At 29.7% G+C, this 18,393-nt stretch overlaps 2 protein-coding genes across 3 annotated transcripts; one reads left to right on the top strand and one right to left on the bottom strand.

The window, feature by feature from the left end:
• The first annotated feature begins 7,826 nt into the window (after nucleotides 1-7,826).
• On the top strand, nucleotides 7,827-9,846 carry LOC124912059 (peptidyl-prolyl cis-trans isomerase FKBP15-1-like). The gene is made up of 6 exons (XM_047452615.1): nucleotides 7,827-7,960; nucleotides 8,064-8,113; nucleotides 8,298-8,360; nucleotides 8,475-8,565; nucleotides 9,245-9,349; nucleotides 9,607-9,846. Exons 1-6 carry the CDS (start codon nucleotides 7,882-7,884, stop codon nucleotides 9,696-9,698), a joined length of 480 nt encoding a protein of 159 aa, XP_047308571.1. The 5' UTR covers nucleotides 7,827-7,881; the 3' UTR covers nucleotides 9,699-9,846.
• A 4,673-nt stretch (nucleotides 9,847-14,519) lies between these two features.
• Nucleotides 14,520-16,771, bottom strand: LOC124912490 (transcription factor bHLH78-like). 2 transcript variants are annotated; one of them, XM_047453119.1, is made up of 6 exons: nucleotides 15,996-16,771; nucleotides 15,764-15,907; nucleotides 15,622-15,687; nucleotides 15,482-15,550; nucleotides 15,311-15,388; nucleotides 14,520-15,223 (listed from the first exon to the last, which is right to left on the bottom strand). In XM_047453119.1, the coding sequence occupies exons 1-6, from the start codon at nucleotides 16,737-16,739 to the stop codon at nucleotides 15,041-15,043; spliced, it is 1,284 nt and encodes a 427-aa protein (XP_047309075.1). In that variant the 5' UTR covers nucleotides 16,740-16,771; the 3' UTR covers nucleotides 14,520-15,040. The 2 variants fall into 2 exon arrangements, with proteins under 2 accessions (XP_047309075.1, XP_047309076.1); XM_047453120.1 differs by having other exon boundaries at nucleotides 14,520-15,214.
• Between the last annotated feature and the right edge of the window lie 1,622 nt (nucleotides 16,772-18,393).

The raw sequence follows: 18,393 nt of genomic DNA, 5'->3' as shown, positions 1-18,393 counted from the left end.
CGGCAGGAGGGACGATTACTGGACTGAACTGCAAGTCGAGTCCGGCCGGTGAGAATTTAAGCAAGCCATGCATGGATAGTTAGTTACTTTTTAGAGGATTCTAATTTTGCCTCGGATTTAAGTTAAGAATTTTACTTTATCTTTCTTTAGTTACCACTTTTATAATTAAAGGAACTAGAATTAGAATAGATGTTTTCCAATGGTGAAATTATTCATATTTGTCTCATCCACTCCCTCAACTGAACATCATATTCGAGGTACATTGTCTCGTTTTCAATTGACTTTACAATTTCAATCTCCCCTCTAAGGCTGTCCAGTACTCATTCAATATCATCTTCATCTATTTTGACTTCCTTGCCATTTCGTAGGATGATCGCACACCTACTATAGTCGAATGACCAGACGAGGTATCGAGAGAGTTCGTCCGAATATTTTGAACGGCCAAGTGACAAAAGCCCTCTGAAGCCTATGACCTTCACGGCCTCTGTTTGTTTATACGACAATTGTTGAAGTATATTGTAAAGGCCCATTGATGATATTCTAGTCAAAGTATGTTGTGACTAAATTTTGGTCTTTTTGGGCAGGGAGCTGCACACTCTTGATCTTCAGCTGTAGTTGTTGTCGAGGGTCGACGGTTCTTTTTATATTCTCTACAAAAAATACAGATAAATGAACTGCGCTTAACAAATACAAAAGTGATGAAAATTCAAGTTTTATTTGAACATAAAAAATGTCCCAAACATGGCCTTGTTCGGGATATTCTTTATATTTAAATTCAGCAGAACTGAAAATTTTCATTTTTCATACTAAATCTAACTAAAACCACACCATGTTCGGGATAAACCTAACTAAAATAATAGCAGACCATGTTCATGATAAACCTAACTCAAAAAAGATCATGTTCGAGAACTTACCTTTTAGTGTTTTCGATAGACTTTTTTGAGTTGCAATAATCTCATTCTCTTGAAAAGTAAAAGAAATGAAGAGACGATAGAGACATAAGGTTAGTGCCATGTTAGGGTTACTCAAATCATGTTCGGAACTTGAAACCTTACAATTTTTAAACTTTTAAGCTGATAAAGAAAGAGACGCAAAAGAAAGAAGAAATCACTGAAATCGCCAAAGTACCCGAATAAGAATAGGCGGGAAAAAATAAGGGCAATAAAAAATATAAAATGAGCAACACGTCAAATTAATGACCTTGCTTTCGTTAACCCTCCGTTGTCCAGATTATTTGTCATTATTTAAATAAGAAAATTAGTTTGATAATTTTAGTTTTCTCAAAAAAAGAAAATATAATTTAAAAAAAAAAGCAACATGATGTTTGTAATATTAAACATACTTTATACTACAGTTTCTATAAGGGGTTCGTTATTTGGTTACGCTCGAAAAAGGGCTTTTGCGCTATGTCCTTCTCGCCAGTTGAAAACAAATTTATTTTTTAAAGTAAAAATCTGACTATCAAATGTTATATTTATAACATGTATTTTCTTTAATTAGTAGTCTGGGGGTCCTAACCAAAGATAAGTTTAAATTACGTAAATAATTGTACACAATTATATAGAAGTGTGTACATACGATTACGGTTAACAAAAGTGAAGAAGACCTAAAAAATATCAGAAAAGTATTAAAATTTAAAAATAAATTCCAAACGGGGTCTTAGTCAAAGTATTTGTTTTGGAAATATCCCAAAAATATTTAAAAAAACATTTTCTGACCTTTTGGGATTATTTCAAAATGGATTGTGGTTCCAAAATTACAAAAATAATTTTGAATTTTGAAAAACGGAACCAAATAGGTCGTAGGACCAAAGTCCTAAGGTTTGGATCCATTTTTATCGGTTTGGGACCGGATGGGCTATGTTTAGACCAAGAGTGGTCTGGATCGGGGCTCGGGATACTCGGTTAAGGGAATGGAGCATTCGGCCTTGCGTTTCGGGAAGCTCGGTCCTAAACTCGGATTGTTCAGTCCTAGGTCTCGAATCTAGATTTCTTGGTCATGAATCTTGGGATTCTCGGTCCTAGGTGAAAATCCTCGGTCGAATTTCTCAGTCCTTGCTCAAGAACAACGGTCCTAGGGCTCAGTCCTAACTCAAGAACATCAGTCATAGGTGTCGGTCCTAAGTCAATTTTCTCAGTCTTTGGTCTCAGTTCGGACTGAGAACTCTCGGTCCACGATCCTATAGGATTCGGTCCAAGAGGATTGGACCGAGTATTCTTCATTTGGTATGAAATTGCAGGTTTGTATCTTTTGATACAAATCATAAAACATGATCAATAAGTTTCAAATAACTCATATGGATGTAGGGATCATAATCCATAATCCTATAATCGACCAATCGAACTCTAAGACGATTGATTTCTCAACCTAATTTATAGGGCAAGATTTGGGAACTTTTAATTTAGGTCATCTCATGGCCTAACTCTTGTTTCAACAACTTTCTAATGAGGTTTATAGTCGAATACAACCAAAACAAGAACATCAATAAGCTCTACAACAACTTTTACAACTGAAATTCAAACTTTTTATTTCAAAATTTGTAATTTGATCAAACATGATCGGGATGTATGTAATATGATTTGAAAATCATCCTAACATGTTCGTTCACAAACATGTTAGACAACTATTTGAATCAAAAGTCAAGTTTAAAAGCCATAGAACACGAAATTCAAAATTTCTAGATTTTTAAATCAAATTTGGGTTTTTTTGATTGAGGTTGAGTTGATGAAATCTCTTTCGACATAAAGATTAGAAACCATCTAGGATTGATTTCAACTATAGAAAGTACAAAATTGATCACTAAATAAGATCAACCCGATCGAACTTGGAAAATCCAATTTTGAATCCAATTTTGATTATAGTAGGTCTGGAAGCTTACTAGTGATTGGAGAACACTCCAATGATCTGTAGGAAGTTTTCTCCAGCATTTGATCGAAGCCTATATCACTGGAACTATTTCTTTAAAAAGACAGTCATTGTAATATTTTGATTATGTTCGATGGATTGGAAGAAGAACACCTAGGGAGTATTTATACTAAGCTAGGTCGGTTATTGAAGTCGAATTCATATTGAATTTGGCTTTTGAAATCCTTCCTCTTCGTTTCTGTTTTGTCCTTATCAGCCTAGTTCTAGGGTAATTCTTGAATTCAAACCTTAAGGGTAATGAAGGTGAGGTAGAGACGTGCACATTGGTGAAAGAATGGAGAGATAAGGTTGAGAAATGATGGAGATAAGGCTTCTGGAAGGTTTTCTGCGTTGAACTCGTTTCTTCGGCCTCGCGAAGAAGACGAACAAAACGATATCATTTTGTTTAAATAAACGCACCGTTTGCGTTCCGTCCATCGTCAGGCGCTCCGTTTAGCGTTTGGGCGTATAGGCTAACAGGGTTAGCGTCCCCATTATCTGATCCGATATGGATCTGGGTGTGCGTGCTTGGCTACAACCGGTTGTGTGTCATCTTTCTAAGCGCTGAATGAAGATCCAGCGCCGATCCGATGGATATAATTCCAGCTACAATGAAGTCCTTTATTTCCGGCCACACTAGATCAATAGTTTTTATTTTTAATATAAGTGTTATTTGAAATCAATTTTTATCCATTTCTTGCGTTTTTCTTCACCAAATTAATACACAAAAATGTTTTTGACAACATAATAAAAATTATGTTTATTTATTTTATTTTGGGGTATTTATTTAATTGTTTTATAATTTATGTTTAAAATCGTAATTAAATTATTTCAACAATTTTGTATTTAATTTGGGTAAAATAAATTTAATATTTTAACCTCAAAATACTTTTTTGTTTTTATTTAATTTTTCTAATTAAGGCTTAATCATCACAATAATTACCCCCATCTTATGGGTTATTTTGAACTAAAAAATTCAAAATATTATTTTAATATTATTGTAAATTAATAATTTTATAATAAATTGGGGTATGTCAAATTTTCATGTTTACAATGCCTTTTAACAAATTCTCTAATCGCTCTATTTTTTCTAAACATAATGCACCTAAAATAAAAGTGATTTGTCTCTTAGTCTATGTGCATTAAGATCAACTTATTCAAAATAAAAATTATAATATATGAGACTAAATACAAAACATAAATATCCACATAAATGTATTATTTGTCTTCATTCCTAAATTTATAATAACTTTTAATATTTTAATAAGAACTTGTTGTTTTTTATCCGTCCAATTTCTTATTCATAATATAAAAGATATTATGAAACATAATATTAAAAAACTATTTTCTACTAGAATAAAAATCCAAAATATTAAATTAAATAAAATCTCAAAAATTCCAAATTATAACATTCAAATATAGAAATTACACGTAAACATATATCTTCTACTTCCTTCAAAAAATAATTTGTCTTAGCTAACTCAATTCGTTATGGTGTACAATCATCAAATGATTTTATAGCATTCATATTATCTCTAACTTGAGGATTAAGTGTTATATAAGTTATTTGATAGTAATTCTAACATAATTAAATACTTCCCTTCCTATATAATTATTTTATAGACAATATAAATTTTTAATAAGGTTAAAAATAAAAAATAATAGAATTAAAAAGGGAAAGAGAAAATTAAAAAATTTAATACCTAATTATTTCAGTTAGAACTCATATTAGGTATAAGACCATCTTCAACCCATAAATCTATTCTCAAACTCAAAATACATTAAATATCACATCAAATAGTAATTTATCTCTAACCCAAAAACTCATTCTCAAACCTAAAAAAATATTCTTAGAATATTCTTTTCTTACACTAACTTTTTAACTTTATTAATATTATCTATATATTTATCAACTTTATATATTTAACCCCAATCTTTTCTTTTTCATTTAATAAAATTAAAATGAAATTAATTATATATCAATAATTCATAAATAATAAAATAATTCTAATACATCTAAATAAACAAACATATTATATTAAAACAAACATTGTTAACATATTATAAGATAATTTATAAAATTAAAGTTATAAAATATAAGTTAAAAATTTAAAATAAATTAAAAAATATAAAATAAATTAGATTAAATTTAAAGTAAAATAAATTTAATGATTTAATTATATATTTAAAAAATAATTTAATTTTTTATCTATTAATTTAAATGTAAAGAAATTAAAAGTTATTAAAAAAAATATATAACCTAAGAGCCATTTTTGAAAATGGCCAAAATATAGTTTCTACCTAAAAACGTATATATATGCGTTTAGCTGGAGGAAAGAGGAAAGAGGACAAAACTCATTTTGGGTTTTTTTTTTTCGAGTACGGTTGGAGCAAATTGTGTACGCAAAATTCATTATGCGGTGCAAGTCGAAAATGATCTAAGTTGTATTCTTTATCATCATTGCATATAGAATTTTTTTCAACTTAAATTTATTATAGATATTATTGTCATATATCTCCAACTAAATGAAGGCTTGACTTTTAAAAAAAATTGGACACTATATCTCACTCATTTATGGACCAAACCAAGTGATTCTTAAGCCCGTTTGTTCATCTTAATAGTTTATATGCACCATGCAAGTCAATCACATAATTGATCAATAATCACTTTCAAATTATCCCTCAAAATATAGTAAAAGTCATTTATCCAATTTTAAAACTTTTTTTGGGATCAATTTTCTTGATCTCAAAACTACATTCATTAAGAAATTTTTTAGACAAATATTACTATCAAATTTTCACCTGATCATTTGGACATTATTAAGTCATAAATAATGGTTCAAAATTGATCCAGAAAAAACTATTAAAATTTTTAATTGTGATGGTATTATTAATATATATATATATATATATAAAAGTGAAAAACTAAAATAATTTAGAAAGTGGTCGACTAATCCTCATTAAGAATGTGTTCTCATTTATGCCCATATATGTTGTCTTTATTCATTCTTTCTAAGCTAGTTTGACGGTAAAAATTAAGAGAATAATGTGTAAATTTTTATGAAGATCTTCTAACTCATCATTTTGTGATCTAGTTAGTTGGGATAAGGTTAAATATTTTAAATGTTAAGAAGGTCTTGATAAGGTTATTTTCTTTAATAAGGTTCTTCTATCAAAATGGTGTAGTAGATTTGCTACGGAGTAGAATAGTCTTTGGGTATCGATGATCAAATGTAAGCACAGTCATGATTGGTCTAGTTAGTTCACCAAAATGTTTAATTATCTAGTGGGGTGTAGCATTTGGAGGGGAAATTATTCTCTGTGTAAAACAAATTGTGAGCAGTTTAGATTCATTTTGGGGAGTGGATTTTCGATTAATTTTTGAGACGACATTTGGTGTAGTGTTAAAAGTCTAACTACGACGTATCATGGGCTTGCTTCCATTGTTATATGTAGAAATTTCACGGTTAAGGACATGATTGATTTTCGGTATAGTGATTTCGTTAGCCGAATTAGATATAAAAGAAGAAAACATTGGAGAGAGTTCGACCCATAATAGAGTTTTTTTGTAGGACTCAAACAAGTGTCCCCGTTTGAACAAAACGTTATGTGTTGTCAAGACATTGATAGTTTCCATGTGGGGCATTGTTACAAGTTATTTGCTAAGATGATTTCATATAATTTTATTAGGAGAAACTTTGGGAGTCAAAGATTCCATCCAAGATCTCGTTATTTGGATGGAGCGTTATTCACGGTGTAATTTTTATGGATAATATGTGCATGAAAAAAGTTGTATTATTGTTAGTTGTATGTGTCACGAGAATGTTGAATTGGCAACTCACTTACTTTTGCATTATCAAGGGTGACTAGTATCTAGAGTCTTGTATGAAGTATTACTGAGATTTATTGGCTGATGCTCAAGTCTTTGGGTAATTGTTGAGAAATTTGGATTGATGTGGCTGATATGGAAGACCTACATATTTTAGTTACAATCCTAATTTATTTTTGTGGACTATTGATTTAAGAGAAAATTATCGAACTTTCAATAATTGTAGTCGTCTGATGCGTATAATTCATAATGTTATTATTATGACACTTGATGAGATTCGTTCTGAAAAGTCAGTAGAGTCCATCGTTGAGTTAATCGTTTTTCTCGAAAAATTTATTATGACACTTGCTGAGATTGTTAAGACTTTTTATTATTTAAAGAGAAATGATTTGGGGAGGAAATTTGGGAAAGAAAACTTAAAGGGAATTACGTGGCCCAAAAAAATTAACAAATTTTCTCTCTTCTTTCCTCACCTTTATTATTTTTTTAGTGTGGACGCATCATTCCCTCTCATATTTTCTCTCCTAAATTTCCTCTCATATCACTCCTCTTATTAGAGTTATACAAAATATTAACAGTTTTTAGGGTCGTTAACTTATTATTTACGTACAATTTTTAAATAAATAAATAAAATATACGTTATTACTAATTTAACTATGAAATTTAATGAAGTGTGGATTTTAATTACTAATTTAAAATTCTCAATTTACTGAAATTTATAAATTAAATTAGTGAAATTCTTTTTTTTTATAAATTAAACATTGACAATAAATTAATTGGGTTTGAAATTTTTAATTGTTTTTTTTTTATGATTTTAAAAATAAGGAACTCCAAGATTTTAAAAAAAAAAGAGATTTAACATCTCAATAGTCAGAACATTCAAATTTATCATAAAAAAATTCAAATTTATGCACTTCCAAAATTATTTAATATTTAAAGTCTACTATAAAAGTCCAAAATTATAAGACTAAAACTAAATTACTACAAATGTACCTGGACCAATCAGAGAAGTCTCTTGTCCAAACCATGCTTATGTGGCCATACATGATTGGCAGTATCCTCTGTAACTACGTATGCCGTGTTCTTCTTTAGTCGTCTTTACATATATATATGCATAAATCGCCGCGGCTAATCAACGAGCTTTGACAATGGCGAAGAAGATGATTCTTAATGTTTCAGTGATTACTGCTTCTTCTCTATTGCTTCTTCTAATTGTCGTCTCATTAGGTATCATATATATATAACATCATCCTCTTCTTAAACTGTTATGTTCTACTTTCATACTGTAATTTATAATAACATTTCATCATCGATCGATCTGCGTTTTCAGCTTCAGCAAAGAAGTCTGGCGATGTTACTGAGTTGCAAATCGGAGTGAAGGTATGACTGTGTTTCCGTAATTTGATTTCTCGAACTGATCGAGTATATAGTTGTATGAATGTTGGCTGATTAATCCACAGATCTATAATAATCTATTATGATGCATTTATGTAACTGTATGAAATTGTACATGTTGGCGTTTTTGAGCTAATTTGAGGTCTTCTGATTCTTCTTTGCATTGCAGTATAAGCCAGCAATTTGTGATATTCAGGCACACAAAGGTGATAGAATCAAAGTTCATTATAGGGTAAAAGAAAAAAAGTTATTTTGTAATGTTTTGTCTTTTGATTTTTCTTGTTCTGCTCATAACCCTAGATGCCTCATTCTTTGATATGTGTGGCTAATTGTTGATTCATTGCAGGGAAAACTCACTGATGGAACTGTTTTCGATTCTAGTTTTGAAAGGGGAGATCCGTTTGAGTTTAAACTTGGCGGTGGCCAAGTGATTAAAGGTATGTGGAAATGAAAAATTGGTGGAATTGTATTTAGTTGGACCATTGAGTGAAAGCTGCTAATTATCTTAGATACAAAGGATGATTGATGGGTTATGCAATTGACATTGCTTACTATAGCTTTGAAGATTACTATGCTTACTGCATATCGATCAAGGACTAGAACATGCTTCCACCATTTGCGACTGAGTTTTTAGCTCTATGCTGATTTACCTTAAACCTTTCATCTTGACTAGTTATCTGTTACCATAGTAGTAAGATATAATAGTAGTATAAGGTTAGTGTGGTAATTAGTAGTAGTAGAATTGATGAGATGAACAATGGAAATACTATGTACATACTCTACTATTTATAAGCTACTAACACATTATCCTTGTACTACTACTAATTACCATATTACTCTTATCCTAGTTCTATTATATCCTACTTCTACTGTCACATTTTCAGAAAACACCAACTTAACTCATGTGTACTGGCCCACTGGGTAGTTCATGTGGAAAGGGTCTGGTTCGATTCTCACTAAAAACGTCCCATGTTGAAGTGAGGTGTAAGATTTCTAGGAAAACATTTCTCACTTTTTCTTTTGTTTAAAGATCAATGAAGTGAATTTATTTTCTAGATGAATTGCCTTCTTATCTAAGGAATATAATGTGTTCTTTCTTCATAACCTTGTTGCCAGGATGGGATCAAGGGCTACTAGGAGCATGTGTTGGAGAAAAGAGAAAATTAAAAATACCTTCAAAACTTGGTTATGGAGATAATGGTTCACCACCAAAAATCCCAGGTAATTCAAATAGTAAAAAATGAAATTATGGCATGCATTTGAATTTGTTTCTTCCCAACTGTTTTGTCATAAAAATAAACCTCTATTTTTATGAATCATTTGTATGTATATGTGTGTCAAACTAGCAGTAGGCATCTATCTTCATTGATCATCATGGTAACTGTCTTTGATATGTATACTTCACTGATGGAGATATGCTAGAATCAGTAAGTTTTTGACAGACACTAAATGAATGAGAATTGTGTTCATTATTACAGGTGGTGCGACGCTGATATTCGACACTGAGCTCATGGCAGTGAATGGAAAAACATCAAGTGGAGAGGAAAAAGTCGAAGATAGCGATCTATAGAAGGAGAATATTGCATTTAGGTGAACTGAATTACCTAATTTATTCAAGTGTATTGTTGCTTAATAGTGTTTGGAACTCTTCTTTCTTTGCAAAATCCAAGCTTTGATTTCTTACAAAAGTAATATAAAAATCCACTCCCCTCATGATATATTGAACTAAGACAGAGATGACTAATGACTATCAATTAAGCAAAAACATGTTCCATTTTGGGTAACTCCATATCTGATGACCACCAAAATCCACACAAAAGCAATTGCCAAACATTCTGCTTTTTCAATAAGAAAGCACAACTAACAGGAAGCAAGCCAAAGAAACCTACATTCAATTTGTAAAATTCTAACAATTTGATTTGCCCAAAAAAATATGAACTAAAACCCAAGTGTCAATGCTATCAATGCTGTGTCTTCTTATCTTTGAGGTCCGGGGAAATGGTTTAGGGAATCGACGATGTTTTTTTTTTTAAAATGCCGATAGACATAGTCTTGAAAGAAGATGTTGAGACATGACTTGCACAAATGTCCATGATTAGAAAAACTTGTTATCGAGCGATTTGGTTACCGACGTTTGAAAGAAGTACGTCGAAGTTTACAAGATTTGTAGCGACGTTAGATACGTCAAAAAATGAGTGGGAAGACAGTCTTACAAAGAAGACGACACAATTTTTCGGTTCTCTGATTTCCTAGCCTTCTGATTTTATTGAGATTTATTTTTTGAAATAATTTATGATAAAAACATGGCTGACTTGACTTGTAATTAACTGTTTTTTATAATATTTAGTTAGTCTGTTAATTAGTAATTTAATTAGTTAGTTGGAATAATAGTTTTAGATAGTCAAGTTAGAAAATAATAAGAATGAGCTAATAAATAATGTTGAATAAGAAGACATGGTTTGGTCCCTTTGTCTTATCCGTCTTAAAGTGTCTTATCTTGTTCTATCATAAAACCTCTCAGTCTCATCTAATTTATAGTCTTTTTTTCAATTAAATTATTTAAAAGGTTTTTTATCTTTAAAAAAAAAAAATTAACTTTAAGTTTTAAACCTACTACTATTATAGTTTAATTATTTTAAATAATAATTTTCATATTTTATTATTTCTACAAGTTTAAATTAAAGTATTATATTTAGTGCATTTATTTAAACTACTTTTAATCGAAAACAAATTACATCGACTTACTAACATAATTTATGTGGCAAGAGAGGTTCATAAAAGGTTTAAAACAATAGACAGAAAAATGTGTCCACAAAAGAATTAAACACATAACTCGCGAATACATTTAATCAAGCGCAAAACGGGCTCGAATCTAAGACCTCTCAAGGATACGGGGATATCTACGTATTGTTACCGTTAGTTTATAAAAGATTAAAAGTAAGTGATTCTTAAAAGATAAAAGTAACGAATTTGATTCTCACTTCAACGACAGCTAGGTAATGCGAGTCTTTCAAATATAATAAAAAAATTAAGTACTTAAATCATGGAATGAAAAAACGCAGAGCAAAACATATAGAAATTAGCTGAAAATATATAGAATTTTTATTGGATTAATTTGTTTTCTATTGTTAATTTATTCTTATTTTTCTTACATCGTGTTTATTTTGTGAAGGAGGCCCACTGGGCTTATTTATATTCAAAAACTAATATGATCTCGTATTTATTAAAAAATATAATATTTATATATATATATATATATGATAAAATAGTTAAAAGAAAATTAACATTAAAAAAAATTGTCATTCATGTAAAAGAAAATAAAAAGAATAATAATCAAGAAATTATTAAGCAACAAAAAAAAAACAATATTAATAAACATCAATAATAATTGACAAATATTTTTAAAACGTTAAAGAGATTTATATATTTTTTTAATTTTAGGATAGTTTAAATAAATAAACAAACTTATTTAAATAATCAAAAGTCACTTTTTAAGTTAAAAGAAAATCATGCTAATTTTTCTTAAAAAAAAAATTCTTTAGCAGAACAGACTAATACTCTAAAATGAATCTTATAAATGAATGAAATAAAATAAAACATTAAATATGTCAAAAAATTTATCCAATATCATATTATTTGCAATAAAAATCCATATTTAAAAAACTTTCAATTATCTGCTTATCACCCAGTACTAAGGAGTTCTACACTATATATTTTAAATTAAACTAGAAATATAATAATTTGTGTCATAAATTAATAAAAGTTAGTTAATATAATGAACATTCATTGTCATAATAGTCGGATATATCCTTAATAATGTTATTATCCTGACATATTTTAGATTCGTTCTGAGAAGTCGATGAATCGTTCTTTTCGAATACCTACCGGCTCGATAATATATAAAATAATATGGCTGTATTGTTTTTAAGTCATTCTTTACTATCATAAACAATTTTTATAATTAAATATAATGTTAATGTATACATATGTTCACTCATTCTATATATATTGAATATGTTTTATTATTAATTGTACATTAAACTAACATATAATAAGAGATTCTCACTATTAATTAAAACAAAACTAACATCAATTAAACTACAAAAATGCTTTTTTTTTTTCATAATTAACCAATAAAGCAAAATATCATAATATATTATATTTTAAACAGCATGCCATGATTCTACTGTAATTTATATAAAGAAATGGAAGGATGGAGAATTGAGGATTGAAGATCTCTTTTTAAATTAAAAAGTAATAAAAATAAATTAATAAAGTTATAATCCCATTGACACGTATCAATTTTGATTGGTGCTCTTTTATTATTATAATCCACAAACATCCCTGGACCAAAAAGTCTGTAAATTAATTTAAAATATTATTTTTTTTTTTTTGCATCCTTTCACCTAATTTAAAATTACATATTTAACTACATTTTTGTCCGTTTGGACGAATCTTGTGGGGTTTAATTTAATTGATTTTAAAATCATTGCAATTAATTTTAAAATTTTCATAATTATGATGCCACTACAATCTTCCATTATTTTTTATTTTTACTGAAATCTGCATTATGTCCGTGCTTATTTGTTTTTATTTTAACTGCTAGATTCCATTAGTAGAAGAGGTATATATATCTCAATATCACTATTTTTTATTTTATTTAAACGGTTTATATATATTAAAAATGATAATAATTGTTTAAGCACATAATAACAAACATGAGAAAAAAATCATAAATCATGAAAATAAGAAAAAAAATAACAATACATTACTTAAGAATTTATCGAGTTCGTAGATTCACAAGAAGACCGAATAACTTTACCGGTTTTCCAAAATGAATATAAAAAAAACGTCATCATACTAGCATTATGAATGATATGTATCATATGACTACTCTACGTTTATAGAAAATTCAACGATTTCTCTCTTCAACTAGATAGTCCATCAGAAAATAATCAGGATGATAACCTAAATTATTATTGTCATATAAACCTCCTTAATCCAAATTTTACAGTAACTATCCAAAGACTCGGACATCATTTAGTGAATCTCAGTCATATTTCAAAAAAAAACTCAAATACTAGTCACATTTGATAATACAAAAGTAAGTGAGTCGTCGATTCAATCTCTTTATTCTACTACTCATTTACTATGAATTGAATCAAGAACATGATCGGGTCTTAACTTTTGAATGGAAGATGGGTTAACAGAACTCAAACTTATACCGAGAAGAATTTAACACGGGTTTCTCAAATGTGGTTGAACCTTGCATTTTCTAGATACGTGGTTCAACTCGATAATGATTTTGTTTCTAAATATTTTAATATATTTGTTTAAAGTTTAAAGATATAATTGTTATAATATTTGATATTGAGATTTGAGAGCTAAAAAGAAATCTTAATAATGGAGATTAGATTAAGACTTTATTTGAAAAGGTTGAGTAAGGAGCCCACAACACAGCTGGTTTGCAGCAAAGCAAAGGTTAGTAAGATTAGACCCCCACCAAATTACGCGGTTAACAGTGAATTAGTAACATAATCTCATTTTAAAAGCACCTTAAGACAACATCACATGTTATATCTTATCTTCTTACAAACCCATTTATTTTTTTATATACTTTATATTATCAAAAAGTTAACACAGAATGTGACAAATATATATATAAAATTATATATACAACCTTACAAATGATTTTATATAAAGCAATTTCATTCTATTTGTTAATTGCGATATAAAGTGACATATTTCAATCGGAGACAATGAACACTCGAACATCAAATAAACACGACAAAACATTTAAATTCTTGTTTAAGATTACAAATTTTAACAAGGGTATTAATTAAGAAGGCAAAAGAATCAAGATCAATCATATCTAAAGGAAAACTTTTACTTGATAAGACCAAAAGTTATAAAATCAAACTAGCAGAGTCCATGAGTTCATGATTTCCTAATAAGATTCTCCTTCTTTTTACTCATCATATCATCCTATAGACAATGAGTTGAAATCAAATCAATAAATTGATGATGGCTTCTTTCTAGCCATTACCTATATGGGCAACTCTTTTCTTCTTACATCAAAATTGACAGCCATTTCAAAGAAAGCTCATACCACTATCCCAACCTTTTCTCCATTTTTTAAGTTGTTTCGAGTTTTTGAAGTCCATTTTTCTTTTGACATACTGAATTTGTGTACGTAAATATGTTTAGCGTTATGTTGATACGAGTTTTAACCGGGATCGGAGTAGAATAAAAGAAAACATGACTATTTCAATATTGATATGGTTTTAGTTCAAGTTTATTGAGTAATCTTATATTTTATTTACTTTTGACAATATGGTGAAAATTTCCTTTTATACATGTTCTTTATTATTACTCGCATCTGTGATTTATATTGAATTGAATAATATCGGAGCTTTACTTTATAACAATAACGGTTCAGCAACAACATCAAACCAAAAGAAAAGAGTTGAAAAAGAAAAGAATGAAAGCATCATCAACAACATACTATTGAACATGGATAAGAAAAAAAAAAAGCTAATGGGTCCTAAGGGCTATCTCCTCCATCAGTCTACAATATCCTAGCTGAAGTACTAGTCGTATCCCCGACCTAACCTGAGTTCAAAACCAGACGCGCATGTTCCTCCCATCCAGATAATCCAACAGAAAATAATCATATGGAGAAACATTTCTCTTTGAAATCGAAGGTTTTACAAAGCCCGGTCCAAACTTCCCATCATCCTTAGGATGGACCCAGGCATGACCATTCTGTAATCAGAATGTGAGGTGTCGTCTAACCATGATTCCCCATTTGCGTAATACCATGCAAGGCCCTATCGGGGCCTGGCTTACATTCCGATTTTTCAAGGAAGACCATTTCAAGGCTCAAACTCTGACTCTTTAACAATTCTTTCTTCAAAGAGATTGATCATAAGATAAATTGTCAATTACCCTCGAACCAACTTGGCCAAATTCATCAACCATGTTTAGGCATGATACCATCGGGTCAACCGAGCCACAATTCAATTGACCGTCAATTTCAGTGCAGTCGAAAGCATGGGAAGTTCCTAATGGGTAGACGCCACTTGGCTGAAACATCTAGAACCACAATTGTTTAGTTTTTCTTTTCATCAATTTCAGTGCAATAATAATAAATAAATAAAGGATGAAGAACATAATTCTCACATCTTTTTTGAAGAAACTGCTATCTAAGTTAAAGTCCAATCTTGTATGGTTGACAGTAGCTAACTTCATAGATAGAAACTACAAGAAGAAGAAAACAAGTTTGTTCAATCATCAAATCAGATTTTCATCAATCATCATCAATTCATCATTGATGGAAAATCAAAATCTTACCTCGACCTGTCGTTGCAAAGATTGAACATAATTTATGATTTCATCTAACATTAAAGCTTTTCCAGTAACCTACAAATTTTCCAAATATTTCAGTTAATAACAACATCAATTTTAAGTTAAGTTATAAATTTGTTGCCTACCTTACTGCAACCAGGAACAAGATTTTCGAGAAGCTTCATTCTTTCACTAATCTTCTCTCGTCGAACCTAAACACGAATCATTAGATATTAGGATGAGTTAAATCTGATCAAACTAGAATTGAACTGCGTTTATATTTCTTACTCTTTCAGCTAGACTATGACTATCAGTGGCTTGACCTCTTCTTGCTCTAACATGAATATAGTCCTTTGGAGGCTCATTTGCATCATTCTCAGCTTTGATCAATTTCGATCTTTTAGCATTTGGTTCGCCATTCTCCTCTTCCAACTGAAAACAGAGGTTAAAAATAGTCAATTGATGTTAGTAGATTAAGTAAGAGTTAAATTAACTTTCAGTTAAGCATTTTGGTAAACACCTTGCAGGCATTGCCAGTGAAAGGAACTTTGTTTTCCATTATCTTCTTCCCCTTAGTTCTTGCCTGTCTTTTCCTCGTTTTCAAATCAATAGGAACCCTGAACTCACCTTCTCCAAGTGAATTATGTTCTGGGTCTTCATTTGAAGAGGTTAATGTACAAGATATATGAGGCAATTCGATGTGATTCTGTATACCAAATTGATTCTTTTGAAACTTCGCAGCTCTCTCTGCAAACATGGGATCGGCTAAGGAGAGTGATGATGTATTTATCATAATTGGCTGTTGTAAGTTGGGTCGTGAAGGATTGAACAGAAGATGAGATGGGTTTGGTGAGGTGTGGTCCTGGATTGAAGTGGCCGAATTGGGAGATGAAACTGTGGAGATTAGGGAAGAATCGAAGCTGGGATAGGGGGGTTCCAATGAGTTGTCAAAGATAGAAGTGAGGAAACAGTGAGGCGATTGCTCTGATGGGTATGTGAATTGTTGGGCGGCGGATAACAATTCCGAATCAACAAGTCCGGTGAAGAAGAAATCTGTGTTCATGATTAGTAGTAGGAAAGGTAATGAATTTGTAGATGAAGGAAAGAAAGGAAAAGAAAACAGTAGAGAGGGAGAGAGAGAGAGAGAGAGAGAGAGATTAGGTGGGGAAGAAGGAGAAGACGGGGGGTATTTAAAGGAGCTCCGGCGACGACGACCATCGACGTCTCTCCGTGAAAAGAGGAGGTTAAATTGAAATACCGCCATTAGCCGCCATCTTATTTGTTTCAGCTTTTAAGGTAAAAGTGTCTTCTTCTTTTTTTATATATTTTAAATTATGGAGATGGATGTTTTAAATAAAAATAGTTGGAATGGTCAAATTGTTTTAAATTGAGATTTTAGACTTTCATTTAATCTTTAAAATGTGAAGTTTTTAATAATTTATATAAAACAAGATTTTATTTTTAATGGATTAAAACATCGTTAACTTAACTAGAAAGATCCCCGTGCAATATACACAAATAAAAATATATTGTTACAACGTTCCGCGTTCTTTAAATTTGGTGTTGAATTTAAAATATAAAGTGTTATTAGTCTAGTTGGTTAAAGAGTTATGCTTGTTTTTGTTAGGTTGTGAGTTCAAAACATACCTATAACATTTTTAATTTTATTTTTAACCGTTTTAAGTTTATGGGCGGATTAACTCAGAATCCGACCTAAGTATCCATTTACTCTCACATATATTACCAAATTAACCAAAGCTCTCGACCCGGTAATCCGGACATTTTCAAAATTAAGCATCATTATATATATATATATAGATGGTTACGTGACACTTACAAATAAATAAAATATTCATGTCACCAAATAATTACCTAATTTCATCGAATTAAAAGTTTTGAATACCGATTCTCTAAAATTTAGTGGTCAAAACCTTTCAATTTTTTAAAATTTAGTAGTTAAATTAGTGACATTAATCTTTAACAATAAAGAGTTTCAAATTGCGAGATTTAAAAATAAAGATCCAAAATTATCAATGGGTAGCCTCAATTTTACAATTCCCCTAAATAATTTTTTAAGTATTTTAATAAAAAAAAATTATATGCTAAATAATATGACAAATTTACCATAATTAAAATTTTATTGGAAAATTCAACAATCTTATAATTGTTTAAGGGTGACTCCAAGTATGATCTTGTTTAAATTCTCATAACCTATGAGATGAGAAGTAACACAAAAATAAGTTTTTTTTCTAGTTAAAATAATGAGTAACAAATACAAATAAAGGAAGATTACATATAAGACAACTTTCAAATAAAAATGAAAAATCAAATCTAGCAACATTACTTATCTTATTTTAACGAGGTCACAAACTTAAAAAAATATATCACAAAGACAATCCACCGATATTAGTAAAAAACGATCCATAAAGAAATGATAAATTCGATCAAACAGAATGGTAGACGAAACAAAATATAACATTAACTTAAATTTAAACAATGAAAAGAGAAACCATACATATTAGAGCTAATGACAGTAAAAAAAATTACAATTATATTGCCAAAGATTTATTCTAAAAATTAACAAAACACTAATTATGGATGACAAATTAAAACTTCCACAAGCTATATTCAATTAATTATTTATAGGTCTATTTGATAGGTCGGTCCAATTTAATATTTAGTAAGAAAAAAAATCATAATATGAATAAAATTTATATCTTTATTATCCAACATTTAATGTAACTATTTTTTTTTTTTGTTTGAAAAATCTCTTTTGATAACTGTTCTTTAATGATGTACTCGATTAGTGTGTTTGAATAACTTGTTTTTATAGTGACGTTTGATTTGTATTATTTTTATTTTGTTAAATAATAGATTAATAAGAAGAAGCAAAATAAGGTTTATATGATAATAAATAT

The sequence above is a fragment of the Impatiens glandulifera genome, chromosome 8, assembly GCF_907164915.1.
Source record: "Impatiens glandulifera chromosome 8, dImpGla2.1, whole genome shotgun sequence".
Classification (NCBI taxonomy): domain Eukaryota; kingdom Viridiplantae; phylum Streptophyta; class Magnoliopsida; order Ericales; family Balsaminaceae; genus Impatiens; species Impatiens glandulifera.
The sequence above is the reverse complement of the archived record's forward strand: the minus strand, read 5'-3'. Positions and strand labels throughout refer to the sequence as shown.

Coding starts and splice junctions, on each gene's coding strand:
- LOC124912059 (XM_047452615.1), top strand. CDS start 7,882: ATGGCGAAGAAGATGATTCTTAATGTTTCAGTGATTACTGCTTCTTCT. Junction 8,566..9,244: donor CGGTGGCCAAGTGATTAAAG/GTATGTGGAAAT, acceptor CCTTGTTGCCAG/GATGGGATCAAGGGCTACTA. Junction 9,350..9,606: donor TTCACCACCAAAAATCCCAG/GTAATTCAAATA, acceptor TCATTATTACAG/GTGGTGCGACGCTGATATTC.
- LOC124912490 (XM_047453119.1), bottom strand. CDS start 16,739: ATGGCGGTATTTCAATTTAACCTCCTCTTTTCACGGAGAGACGTCGAT. Junction 15,551..15,621: donor TTGTTCCTGGTTGCAGTAAG/GTAGGCAACAAA, acceptor GAAAATTTGTAG/GTTACTGGAAAAGCTTTAAT. Junction 15,224..15,310: donor GCAGTTTCTTCAAAAAAGAT/GTGAGAATTATG, acceptor TTGTGGTTCTAG/ATGTTTCAGCCAAGTGGCGT.